A 14,189-nucleotide genomic window follows, 5' to 3' on the forward strand; every position below is an offset into this window, starting at 1 on the left:
GCTGGGCATGCAGGGACCTCACAGGCAGCCATGCTCACAAGAGTCAGGTCGGAAAGAGATGGGCTTCAGGTATCCTGTGCCAGGTCAATGAGAAGCACTCCCAGCAAGTATGGTCCAGACCAACAATGCGGGAGATGCTGCAGGTGACTGTTCTGTGTGTATGTTCAGTCACTCACTCATGTCTAACTCTTTGAAACCCCATGGACTGCAGCATGCCAGGCTTCCCTCTCCTTCACTATCTCCTGGAATGTGCTCAAACTCATGTCCATTGAATCAATGATGGCATCCAACCATCTCATCCTCTGTCCTCCCCTTCTCCTCTTGCCTTCAATCTTTTCCAGCATCATAGTCTTTTCTAGTGAGTGGACTCTTCGCATCAGGTGGCCAAAGTATTGGACCTTCAGCTTCAGCATCAGTCCTTCTAATGAATATTCAAGATTGATTTCCTTTTGGATTGTCTGGTTAGATCTCCTTGCTGTCCAAGGGACGTTCAAGAGTGTTCTCCAGCACTACAGTTCAAAGGCATCAATTCTTCAGTGCTCGGTCTTCTTTATGGTTCAACTTTCACATCTATACATCACTACTGGAAAAACCAAAGCTTTGACTATCCAAATTTTTGTTGGCAAAGTGATGTCTCTGCTTTTTAATATGCTGTCTAGGTTTGCCATTGTTTTTCTTCCAAAGAGCAAGTGTCTTTTAATTTCATGGCTGCAGTCACCGTCTGCAGTGATTTTGAAGTCCAAGAAAATAAAGGCTGTCACTGTTTCCACTGTTTCCCCATCTGTTTGCCACAAAGTGATGGGACCAGGCCTTCAGTAACCAGAGAACCATCACTAGAGAGAAAACATAAAGACCCAAGGAGCCCCTTGGTTTGCCCCTTAGGGCAAACCCCAAAGTCGTTTACCTCTGTGCTATCTACAAGGAAACAGTCTGATAAATAAATGAAGAAATGTACACAGACTGTCAGGGGAGCAATTCATATTGACAAACACAAGCCCCACATTCACTATGCGGGAGGCGCCAGGCAGCCTGTGCACACGTGGCTGGTGGGAATCCAGACTTAGGCCTGGCCTCCAGGCCCCTGTCCAGGGCTGGCATCTGGAACTAGCCCATGAGAACTCTTTAGGAATTTGACAACTTCCATTTACTCTCCAACAGCAAATGGATCTCCAGTCGCAAGTCCTCTCTCACTTCATCCAGGGCCTCTGGCTCCTCAGCAGGGCCCAACCAAAGGCTGTGCCCCAGCCTTCCTTCTCGAGGCACTGCTTGCATCCTCACCCCCCCTAAGGCCCCTGCCGCACAGTGACCGCTCAAGCAGAGGCCCCACACCATACTGACCGCTGATCCAAGGCCCCCACCCACACATGCTGCAGCAGGACCCCCACGGAGACGACGTGACCCCACGCACCTATCTCTGCTGGACGATGGACCCACCCTCTCTGTCGGCCTTTCTCCACTGCTACCCGGGAAGTGAGGGAAAGGGGGAGAAGACTTGGAGAAAAGGTAAGAGAGTTTCAGGCACATGCCAGTCTGACTCTGAAGCCTTTATCAATACTGAGGGGAACCAAGGCTGTAAAATAACAACAAGGCCTCCCTCCAGAAGCTGACCGCCCCTGAGGGAGGTGGCCCCAGGCCAGCCCACAGGGTCACACCTCAGAGAGCCAGTAGCTCCCCTCCCCCAGTTTGGCACCAGGTTCTGTGCGCAGGCAGAGCCCCTGGTGGACACAGTGCATCACAGGTTCTGGATCAAGAAGCACCTAAGGGCGGGGGAGGATGCCCCTCAAGCACAGCTCCCTCTGGGGGAACCTTTCTCCTGCTCTGAGTTAAAGGGTTCATCCTGCAGCCAGGTCCTGATGTACACAGTTCATCCCAAGCAGAAGCCCCCAGGCCTGCCCCCACCTTTCCCAGAACCCAAGGCGCTCCACGGTCTCCCCTCCTCTGGTCTCACCATCGCTCATCACAGCAGCTACACACACACACACGCGCACACACACACGCACACACGCACAGAGGGTGACTCATCAGACGTGAATCCCAGCCCACTCCAGGCACCAGGAGAGGAGAGGCAGAGGTCACCAGGTGCCCTGGAGCAGGGGAGGAACGTCAGATGGGTTCCCCCTCCCCTCCCCGCCCCCTGGCTGCCAGCTCTCAGTCATCCTGGGGCACAGATACCTTCCTAGGCCCCGCGCGACTCCAGTGTCTAAAGATTAATTTTTCACAGGACAAGGGCTCAGGGTGGAAGGAAGAGCAGGGTACACCACTGCCACAGAGCATCCGCCTCCTGCACACACGCGCCCTGCCTGAGGGGCTTCTGGGGACGCCTGACAAGCGGCACTGGCCAAGACCTGAGCCCTCCCCACAGTCCTGCCCGCTGTTTCACCATATTCTCTTCCCACTGTTCGCGGTTGTACTTGCCACCCGCTCCAGTCCTCCTGGCCAGCTCAGGAATGACACCAGCTATCTCTTGAAGGCACAGAAAACCACAGGCGTCTCCCTCGCATGGGGACCTACAGCTCTGACCAGAGGAGATGGACCCACCTCCACCCAGGGGAACCCCAACTCTGGCACCCCCTGCAGAGTCAGTAATGGTTCATCATCCGAGTCAATAAATGTTAGTAGTGTCGGTGACAAGAGACCAGAATCACGCTCTTAACACTCCATGGAAAGAATCAGCAGCATTTTGCTTAATAGAAGTGCCCCAAATGCTCCTTTTAAGGTACAAAGTATCGGTAGCATTTATAAAGATTAGAGTGATGAAGGTTGTAATACCCCTTTCATCCCTTCAGCATTAGCACTTTTATTTACCCATGTCTCCCCAACGAGTTTCTAAGAACACATCAATCCCCTGCCCTCAGATTTTAGAATATCTGCACTAGAAACAATTTCACTCCACTTTGCTGTGGGCCTGGTGGCTGTCTACACAGGCATCAAGAAACACATGTCCTCAAATAGGAGCCACAACCACACACCCTTAAAGGTTTAGCCAAGCCTAGTGGCTGCCTTCCTAAGTCACAGGACCTACATCATCCAGGGCCAACACTAACCATGATATCACTTGGAGGTGAAAATGATTTCAGAGGGTGGCAAGACTATAACTTACTCCCTAAACCTTTAGGAGGGCAGCAGTATAGCTGTGAATAAACAATACAAGGAGATCTACTGAGGGCTTCCCGGTGGCTCAGCAGTAAAGAATCTGCCTGCAATGGAGGAGACATAGGAGACACAGGTTCAGTCCCTGGGTGAGGAAGATCCTCTGGAGGAGGGCACGTCAATCCACTCCAGTATTCTTTCCTGGAGAATCCCAAGGACAGAGGAGCCTGCCAGGCTACAATCCATAGGGTCACAAAGAGTCAGACAACTCCAACAACTGAGCACGCATACACAGATCCACTGGGCTGACATACAGAATGGATTCGGCCCGACCCAGGTCTCGGAGACTCCCAGCAGATGCACGCACAGCAAGTCACAGGGCGATATAAGACGACAGACATCCCGTAACGACGCCCAACAGGAGCAGATCCAGAGGGGCTGAGGATGCATTCATTTTCTCTCTTCTTACTTAAGTGCCCTTAGCAAGAAACAATAAACTAAGGTGTTGTTTGTTTGCGACAGCTCCTTGAGAAGGGTCCCCTCTGTTTAGGAGTCAGGTCGCTGGAGCCAGGCAACAGAGCCCCACAACCAAGAGGATGAAACCCAAGTGGCCATGGGGTTTGCACAAGCAGGGGCAGCAAGACGGGGCATGTGGATGGGAAAGTGTTTACAAGCCCACTGGGGCCCTGGACCACGGCCAGGCTTGACAGGGCTGCAGCCCACGCGAATTCCTAAGCGAGGTTACATAACGACACGGCTGTGCTCACAAACACTCTGCCCTCCCACTTGACAGAAATGTGTTTACTGAATACCTGAGGCTCTGCCCTTTAGGAGACTGCATCTGAACCTCAGTACAAGCACATTGCAAATATGGGCAGATCAGGTGTGCAATGGGAGGGTGTGTGGGGACAGGCCAGCCGTGTTCAGGTGAAGCTAGACGATGGGTAGGTGTCACCCTGGCCTCAGCAGTAACGGTCCCCTCAACAGCCCCCAAGTCGAAGGAATGACAGGTGGAGCCCACTCCACTTTCCCCCACAGTGTTCCCAACCCAAAGAGATCACAAGGCCTTACCTCTTGTAAACTTGACCCCTATAACCTTTGCTAGCCTGTCTCAACAGAGAATCAATCCCGCATGAGGAAAGAGGCAGGTTTATTTATGCACAGGGCTGACATTTACCAAAATCAAGGAGGGGAAAAAAAGCAAAAGACAGCATGCTGTCTCAAAGGATGGTGACCAAGGTGTCACCTTCGGACACCTTCCCTGGGAACTCACTTTCCACCTTCTGGAGCAGAGGCAGGCTCTGCAGATGCCAGACAGCCCGGCCGAACCCTCTGCGACTGTGGGTGGGAAACCCATAAAAGCATTCTCTGCAATGCAGGATTCGGTCCAACTCATGACGGTTGCCAAATTCTTGATGAGAAATGAAAATGCCTACATACTTGAACTTTAACACAGAAAGGCCCTGACATATTCTCCATGTCCTCCTTTCTCCACTGAAGGCAGGCCCATGAGTGCGCAGTGGTGCACATCAAGCGATAACTGACTACAATTGAAAGACAGGACAAACTGAAATAAGCAGGTCTCCCACAGTTAGGCTGAGACTGGGTACTTCTCCTGCCTCAGAGCCTCGGGAAACCAGAGCTGACCTGCACAGTAGGAGGGGAGACAGCTCCCCGCTCCCCAGACGCTCAGCCAACACCAGGGAATCTTCTGCCACCGTCTACTTCCCTGTGCTAAGCCCTGAGGTCACGTTCAGGTTGAACCAACAGTCCTAGGATTTGGAGGAGCAGCGTGTACAGATCACACATACAGTATGTCCCCCAGAGACTACGTTCTGAGTGTGGGGATGCCTGGGGTTGATCCTCCAGGCTGGCCAGTGCTGTCAGCACCCCTTGAGAGTCTCTCTTCCTCAGACACATGGAAATCACCTCTCCCACCTGTGAGCCTTCAACTCCCGCCTCTACGCATGTGTGAACACAACAAATGCTGGCACGAGAGAGATCACCAGCACATCTCACTCAACATTCACAACCACCACATTACCTGGTTCAGGACATACGCTATGGGGCATGAAAGAGGGGATGAATGAGCACTGGTGACAAGTCATAGCCCAGGGTGCTGCATAACCCTTGGTACCTGACTCCACTATTAACCTTATTCAGTTGTTCAGTTCAGTTCAGTCACTCAGTGATGTCTGACTCTATGCGACCCCATAGACTGCAGCACGCCAGGCTTCCCTGTCCATCACCAACTCCTGGAGCTTGCTCAAACTCAAGTCCATCGAGTCAGTGATGCCATCCAATCATCTCATCCTCTGTCATCCTCTTCTCCTCCCACCTTCAATCTTTCCTGACATCAGGGTTTTTTCAAATGAGTCAGTTCTTCCCATCAGGTGGCCAAAGCACTGGAATTTCATCTTCAGCATCAGTCCTTCCAATAAACATTCAGGACTGACTGGCTGGATCTCCTTGCAATCCAAGGGACTCTCAAGCGTCTTCTCCAACACAGTTCAAAAGCATCAATTCTTCAGCGTTCAGCTTTCTTTATACTCCAACATCCATACGTGACTACTGGAAAAACCATAGCTCTGACTAGATGGACCTTTGACTAGACGATTTATTCTAGACTGGGTTTACTCAATGGAGACATATTATGGGCTGAATTCTGTGACCTCAAGATTCATTTGCTGAAGTCTTAAAGGTGGTGAGGGTAGTGAGGTTATACAGGTGAGCCCTAATTCAATCTGACTGGGGTCCTTTAAAGAAGAAGCCAGGACCCAGACACATGCAGAGGGAAGATGACGTGAGCACCTAGGCAGAAAAGAGCCATCTGCACACCAAGGAGAAAGACCCCCGGAGAAATCAGCACTGCCAACACCTCAATCTCTGCCTTTCAGCCTCCAGCACTGTGAGGGAATTCATGTCTGATGTTTAAGCCCCCAGTCTGTGGCACTTTGTCATGACAACCCTAGGAAACTAATACAAGAGGCTAGAGCCACTTTAAGGCTTCACAGAGATCAACAACTAAACCTCCTGGGTAATCATTTCTACACATGAAGCAAGGAAAAATTACCCCGTGGGATGGAAAATTACCCACTTCCAGCTGTAACCCGTATCACCCTTCCCCCGTCTGATAATGCTGCAAAAAAATAAGTGCAGAGTGTACAAAAATGAACTGTAAACACAGGAAGTATAAATCAAATAATAATTCAATCCAAAAATACTCCATGTTAAAATGGACAGAGGTGCAGGAAGGGGCTGGTTTTATCAAGTTAAGCATTTCCTGTGATGAGATCTGGGAGATCCTATTTGCCCCCATTGCTGATGGAAACAAAAATTCAAGGAAAGGCTACCTTCAGGGCAGGAAACATTCCCCTCAATAGACTCCCAGGCAACAGAACACCTGAATGCCAGACCTCTCAGCTTCCTGCAGCATCATTCATCCAGCCAGGCTGTCCCCTCACACAAGCAGCAGCCTTCAGGGCATGTTACAGTGTGAACTTGCCCAAGGACTTGCACCTTTGGGGCGGGCTCCAGGCAATAAGGTGGGGACAATGGCACCCTGGGCTCACAGCAAGGGTGAGCTGCCACCCCTGAGAAGCACAACAACTGGCTTTGGAGAGGCTGGGACAAGTCAACCACCCACCTCAAGGGCTCGGCATCCACCTACGAGAGATCATCAAACGTGGCCTAAGGGAGGTGTGCCATGTGTCCAGTGTGGATGACATGGATGCGCGGCACCAGCAAGACCCGCAGCAAAGCGCCATGGGGCCGTGTGCAGAACGAGACAGATAATCCAGCATCTCTGGGGCTAAGTGACTGAGGGAGCAGTAAACCAAGGGGCTCCCAGGCCACATACAGGAGCCTGGACCCTCTCTTCCCACTGTGGGGAGGATGCTGGGCCCAGGCAGTAGAACACAGTGCTCAGATGGGGTCACGCGGTGAGGCACAGGGCTCGGGGACACAAGCAGTCCTGGGATTTAGGGCATATCAGGGTAAAGGAGCTGCATGACTGAGGAGATGTGGGGCATGCAGATGCCAAGAGGAAGCTCCCATTCGGGGTCTGGGGAACGGGGGGGATGGTCCTAGGAAGCACAGAACGGATTCCAGGGGGTCTGGACCCAGACAGAAGCAAGTAAGAGGCAGCCTGGACTCCTCGGAGCAGCTGCTCCTGCCAGAAGGAGCAGTACTTGGGAAACGGGGCTGCCCAGAGGACAGCAGACCTGTCAGGAGCCGAGGACCACCCGGACAGGAGGGGCTACAGGCGGAGCTGAGGGAAGAGGAGGCCCCATGAAGAGCAAGCACCCACATGATGGCGAACACCAGGGAGATGGCCATTGGGGGGTGGGGGACGGAGGAGAGCAGAAGGCAGGGGCCGCTGAGCGTGACCTGTCCTTCCCTAAAACCCAGACTAGAAAGCGGGAGGCAGAGGCAGGGTGCTCACAGGGAGTGAGGCGTCTGACCCAGTGGAGAGGCGCCAGTTCTTCCTCCCCAGCTCCTCTGAGCAGGGTGCAGCCCACGCGCTCTGAGGGCCACGCCAGGCTTCTTGCCATTCCTCCGACTCCGATGGGGCCTGTGCTGCACCCATCTCTGTTCTCCCGTGACTTGGGGGGGGGTTCCCCTCCCCTTGAAAACCCTGCATGCAGGCCATGAGCTCCCAGCACTGTAAGAGGAAGGCTCCAGTCTGACGGCTCTAAACTGACCACGCCCGGCCACACCGATGTCCACCCTACATCCCCACCCCGGCCTTGTTTGGGTCCAGAGGTCTCAGGCAGGTGGTCCCCAGACCCTCGCTGGCCCAACACCTTCACCTGCAGCTTCAGAAGGCCCCAGTGGGCACTGAGCAGACTCATCAGCATGTACTGGAAATGAAACAAGAAGAGAAGGACCTAATTATCACACTTTCGGACTTCTTGCAAAGAGGTAGGAAAGGCACAGGGAAGGGCAAGGCGGCAAGTCCCCGCAGCCACTGGATGGAAGCCACTTACCAGTGTGCCTGAAAAGAGCCAGGGGCCAAGCTCACGCACGACAGGCACCTTTCATGTGGCCGTGTGTGTGCCCCAGGCACCATCTTTCATCAGAAGACAATGCAGGAGACAGCGTCCCAAACTCACAGGTGGGAGCCTTCCTGCTGTGGCTTCAACAAGCGCGCCGCGTGCCCAGGGATGGCTCCTGGCACCATACCCGCGCCAGCTCACAGGAACCACGTCCAAGCACGTCTGCCACCACCTCCTTCACCCACCTGCTCCCCTCTCCCGCCCTGCCCATTCCCAGACCTGCCTCCCAGTTAGCAAGGGCCAAACCACAACCTCCCACCCAGGTCCCCTAAGAAAGACCCTGCCAGCCTGCTCAGACTGCATTCCAGCACATGATGTTTTCTCAGACACCTTGCTCCAGGGTGGCGGGGTGGCTGCAGTGCCCTTACTGCCCTAGGACAGCAGGGAGACTCAGGGGGGTGAGATCTGCTGGAGGAGGGGGTCTTCCGGAGTGCAGGTGGTGGCCCCACCAGCGGGCCCTCGATGATACTATGTAGCCTTCACACCCTGCCAGCTGCTCCAGTTCAATCTCATCCCCATGTTACACGCCTCAGGCAGCAGAAGGGGGGGGCAAGCTTGGATAAGGACCTGTCTGAGGCCACCCAGCCCCATTAAGCTGTAGATCTGGTGGGAGCCCAGGCATGGGACACAAAGCCCATCCTCTGCTTGATGCCCTTGGGCCATATCGATCTGCTGTTGCTCATACAGAGTTGCAGGGCTTCCTTCCTTCCGCTGGAGACCAGACACGTTCTCATCCCATCCTTGCTACTCCTCTAAGTCAAGAGTCCTAGAAGGCTTACCCTTAAGAGGTGATTCAGTGCATTTTCAGGCCACACAAAAGAGCACAATCTGGCTTCCACCTCCCAAGACAACTAACTTCCACAAGGGTATCCTCAAGGCCTGGGGACTACTGCACCCCCAAGCCAGGGCCTCACACCTATCTCCGAGGGCACTTCCACCTGAACCTCCAGGCTGGCCAGCCTCAGTCATCAGGACCCACTCTGCAGTGCTACTGGATCCCACTCCTGATATCCATTCACCCAACCAGGCTCCTCCAGGGCAAAGATGTCCCTCTGTCCTGCCCTTCCTTCCTGTGCTAGGGCCCAACTCAGAATGCTCAGAATACTCAAAAAAGAATCGCTGGACAAATAAACTGATGGTGCAAAAGGAAGGAGGGAGGCAAGAGACAGTGAGAGGGACAGAAGGAGGAAGACAGAAAGACGGAGGAAGGAAGGAGGTGGGAGAAAGGGTAGAGAGAAGGGGCAGATGCAGGGAATCCCCCACTGGCTTCTGGACTATCTGCCTCAGGAAGACCTGCAGCCAGCAGCCCACATCAGGGGCTCTTTCTGGGAGGGGGAGCCCCACAACCAGGCATGGGAAAACTAATGAGAATCCTACGGGCTTCCCAGGCAGTGCAGTGTTAAAGAAGTCACCTGCCAATGCAGGAGACACAGAGACTGATCTCCTGGGTCAGGAAGATCCCCTGGAGGAGGGCATGGCAACCCACTCCAGTATTCTTGCCTGGAAGTTCCATGGAGAGAGGAGCCTGACAGGCTGGAGTCCAGGGGGTCACAAAGAGTCGGACACAACTGAGAGACTGATCACACACACACACACAAACACACACACATGCACAATGAGAACCCTATGAACTCTTGGTTGAGTCACTTAAATAAAAAGTCAACTTGTGAAATATCTTATCTTCTTGTAACAGGGTATCCTCCTAGGCCTAAAGTAGATTACAGGAGAGCTAGTCTATGCATGTGGGAAGTACACACATGCCTCAAAGTTGTTCATTATTTCAGACAATTTTCTCTTAAATTATTTTAGATGTATGCATTTTTTAATATTCAAGATAGATAAAAGGCAAAGGTGGAAGAGCTTAGTCTCCCCCAAGAAGCAGCAGACGCAAGAATCAAAACTACCTGGAGAAATCACTGTTTCACTCATAAGCCAAGCTGCAAGACGCTAGCTGTATCTCCCACTTAGACACTAACAATGAATATTTTATGTCTGCGCCTGCCCCTGGAAGGCGTAGTCATTTTAAGACTGCACATTATGCTCGGGGACCTGGAATCCTAGGAAGAGCAGTGGTTGAGTTAGGACTTTAATTTCAAGGGTGCACAACGCAAATGGCTCCAACAATTTGTTTTGTTGTTTTATTAAAACAGGTTTACTCAGAAAATCAACTGATTTCCTTAAGGTAAAGGCTACTTTCCATTCTTCCTACAGGTCTTCGGGGGGCAGGGTCTGACGTTATTGCTTTAAGATGAGCTTGTCTGTCCCTTCCCAGTGATTCTTGGGAGAGCAGGGGCAAGGCCATGACACTCACCATGATGTCCCCTTTCAGGAGCTGGGCCGGCTCGATGGCAATGTAGATCCTGCTTTGGTTTTCTGGGCCAACATTGCTTTGGAATAAAGGAGAAGGTACATCATTACACAATTTCATGATTTAATGGAAAGAATACCTTCTGAGAAAAGGAACCCCATAGTTGGAATTAGTCAAAATATCCTGGTTGGCCCAGGAATCCCAATTCCTCAAACTCTTTCCTATGAAAATGAGTCCAAAAAGTATAAAAAAGCAATGGGGCCAGGCAGGGTCCTGAGAGCAACGTCAGTGCCAGTGGTTGCAGGCCCACCCCAGGCCCGGGCATGGAGGGGCACGCAGCATGGAGTAATGGGGTTCTGCCGGCACAGCCTCTGTGGTTAGCTGAGGGTGACACAGCCCAAGTGTCACCGATGACAGGGTCCAACAGGTCCAGACATATGATAACAGTTTGTTTTGAGTGATGACAACACATTTTTAACCTTTATTCATTTTCTGTTAATGTGTATAAAATGCTAAACCAAACTCCCAAAAAAGCAAATCAAATAAGTCTAGAATTAGTACATATTCTGGAAACATCTGTCTGCCCTTTATCTAAACTGCCAAGGGGAGAGACAGGCAAAACACCATGGCCCTATCGCAGACTCCGATATGATTACTTCCACACAGTGTGGGACCCTCTCCTGCCCCCGGGTCCCTTTGGCCATGCGTCTGCGCACAGCCAGCTGGGTAACAGCAGCAGACACCTGCCAGGCAGGGTGATGGGGCACCCACCCATGGCTCCCCTTCTGTCCCCTCCTCTGGGCTCCCCAGGCTTCACCCCTCCCACACTTCCCAAGGGAGAAGCAGCCTGGAGCAGGCCCTTCCCTGGCTCTCTCAGAGTCCCCAGAGAGCAGCGGCACTTACTAGATCCCCGACGTGTACACGGGCTGCATGGCCTGGTAGAGCTTCAGGAAGGGCCGGCACACTGGAACATAGACAGAGTCAGCTATAAACACACGGAACTGGGGGCCAGTGCCGGGCAGCACGTCTCCAGACCCCACCCTGCGGGAGCCACTCACCTCCACCGGAGTCAAAGTTGGGGGTTCCGTGCAGGATGACGAAATGCAGGAACAGGGGCGAAGCATTCATCTTCACCGTTCCTGACAGGAGCCCACTGAGAAACTGCACATACCTGCAAAGGGCAGCAGCTTAGAGCTCCCACGACAGCTCAGAGCATAGGTGGGGTTGGAGGGAAAGGAGGAAATGCACCTGCTTTTCAGGGAGTTTCGGGAGGACCCATCCTAACCGCTCACAGCAAGGAGCGGTGTCTGCACGCCAGGGCTTGGCCCATGCCCTGCAGAGTACGGCTAAGCCCACAACCCCACCGAGAGTCTCTGGGCCTCGCACACTGATGTGGCCAGTGATCTGGAAGCGCAAGCAAGGGTGCTTCCTGGGCGTGAGCCCCCACACATGACGTCTCCTGCTCTGCACCCCAAGTGCAGGTGGCATCACCTCTGTCCACGGAACCCGGAGCCGGGCAGGGCTAGGCCCCCAGGACTGTCACAGTCCCCCACCCAGAGTGGGAAAGCAAGAGATCTGCAGTCACATGAGCATGCTCTCTGAACCAAACTACATCAAGGCAACTCAGTCTAACTCTCAGTCCCACCCACCACTCTCTCCGCTCACACTAGGAAACCTACAGAAGGCTGGAGTCCACACGGTGAGCCCACAGGAAGCCTGTGGATGCCCATTTCACTGTGAGGCGCCCCCGCCGCCTGAGCCACCCCGCCCTCCTGTCTTCCATCTCCTCTGCGCCCTTCCTCCTCACCGCCCATCTCAGTGGTGGGATGAGCATGTCCGCGGTGATCTGGGAGACTTCTTCTCCCTCAATACCACTCACAGCCTCGTGTGCCATGCTGACACCCGCACCCTGCGAGGGTGCTTGACAGTCTAGAGAGAAGGGTCCACCCGAGAAGTGCTTCCTCACTGGTTTCTCCCAAGGCACAAGGTGATAGGGTACACCTACCCAAGAGGCCACAGACCCACCAACCTCGCAGATGCTGCCTGGCCTCAGCCCCTCTCTCTAGCCATTGTGCGTGATTCCTGAGCAAACACAAACTCCGCGACATCCAACGTCTCTGTACATCTCTAACGCCTTCACAGAGCCATGCAGGAGCAGGAAGGAAGCAGTCACTGAATCACCAGGCCGTGTGGCCAGCACAATATCCTCCATAGCCTGCAGCCAGCTCCCCACTCCCCACAGAGCAGGGACATCCCCCACACAAACACCCTAGGACCGAACGCTACTCAGGCTCCGCCCACTTAGGTTAAAAAAATTCTGGTTTTCTGTGACATGTATCACTGAGAATAACGACCTCAAGGTCCATCCATGTTGTTGCAGATGGCAGAATTTCATCATATTTTGTGGCTGAGTAACACTCCATCATACCTTTTTACCACATACTCTTTATTCATTCACCCATTGAAGGATATCTAAATTGTTTCCACATCTTGGCTATTGTGAATAAGAAACACGGGACTGCAGAGATCTCTTCCAGAGCTTGTCTTCATTTCCTTCAGAAATATACCAAGAAGTGGAATTGCTGAATCATATGGTAGTTCTATTTTTAATTTTTTGAGGAACCTCCACACTCGTTTCAATAGTGGCTGCACCAGTTTATATTCTCACCAACAGTGCACAAAGCTCCCTTTTCTCCATATTCTTGTAAACACTTGTTTTTGCTTGTCTTTTGACCACTACCTTTTCTAACAAGTATGAGGTAATATCTCCCTGTGGTATAATATCACTCACATATGGAATCTAAAAAAGCCACACATACAAAAACAGAGTAAAATGGTGGTTACCAGGGGTTAGGGCTTTGGGGACAGGACAGAATTTTTAAAGGGTACAAACTTATAATGAGCAGTAAATATGCTCTAGAAATAAAATGCACAGTATGGTAAGTATGGGCTTTCCCAGTGCTTAGCCATAAGGAATCCACCTGCAATGCAGGAGATGCAAGAGACACAGGGTTCCCTGGAGGAAGGCATGGCAACTCACTCCAATATTCTTGGCTTGGAGAATCCCATGGACAGAGGAGCCTAGTGAGCCACAGTCCATAGAGTCACAAAAGAGTTGGACACAACTAAAGCGACAGAACACCAGCATAAGCACAGTAAATAAAAACACTGTGTTATAATTATCAAACTTGCTAAGAGATAGAACTTAATTATTCCAACCACTAAAAATAGAGTATAATTATGTAATATGACAGAGACGCTAATTATGGCTACAATAGCAATCATACTACAATATATGAATGCATCAAACTATCATGTCATACAACTTAGGACTTCCCTGGTGGAGCAGTGGTTAAGAATCCACCTGCAATGCAGAGGACATGGGTTCGATCCTGGTCCCAGAAGAGTCCATATGCCACAGGGCAACTAAGCCTGTGTGGCAAAACTATTCAAGCCCTTGCACTGCAACAAAGAGTAGTTCCCATTTGCTGCAACCAGAGAAAGCTTGCACAAAGCAATAAAGACTCCACGCAGTCAAAAAATAAAATGAATAGGTTGTCACAGACTACCAGGCTACTTACTACTACTTAGAAGGGTGGGATGGGGTGGGAAGCAGGAGGGAGGTTCAAGAGGGAGGGGGCATGTGCATACCTATGGCTGATTCATGTTGATAGATGGCAGAAACCAACATAATATTGTAAAGCAATTACCCTCCAATTAAAAACAAATTTCAA

General features: G+C 52.1%; 1 protein-coding gene across 10 annotated transcripts in view; it reads right to left on the reverse strand.

Annotated features, from left to right (window-relative positions):
* The window catches only part of TNS3 (tensin 3), a 220,812-nt gene that overhangs the window by 86,413 nt on the left and 120,210 nt on the right, over positions 1 to 14,189 (reverse strand). For all 10 annotated transcript variants that reach the window (XM_070467284.1, XM_070467278.1, XM_070467272.1 and 7 more), the window contains 3 exons: positions 11,514 to 11,626; positions 11,359 to 11,419; positions 10,459 to 10,534 (listed from right to left, as the gene is read on the reverse strand). In XM_070467284.1, coding sequence (XP_070323385.1) covers positions 10,459 to 10,534; positions 11,359 to 11,419; positions 11,514 to 11,626 — 250 coding nt within the window. The remainder of the gene's footprint in view (positions 1 to 10,458; positions 10,535 to 11,358; positions 11,420 to 11,513; positions 11,627 to 14,189) is intronic.

Source organism: Odocoileus virginianus, chromosome 1 (genome assembly GCF_023699985.2).
Source record: "Odocoileus virginianus isolate 20LAN1187 ecotype Illinois chromosome 1, Ovbor_1.2, whole genome shotgun sequence".
NCBI classification, from domain to species: Eukaryota; Metazoa; Chordata; class Mammalia; order Artiodactyla; family Cervidae; genus Odocoileus; species Odocoileus virginianus.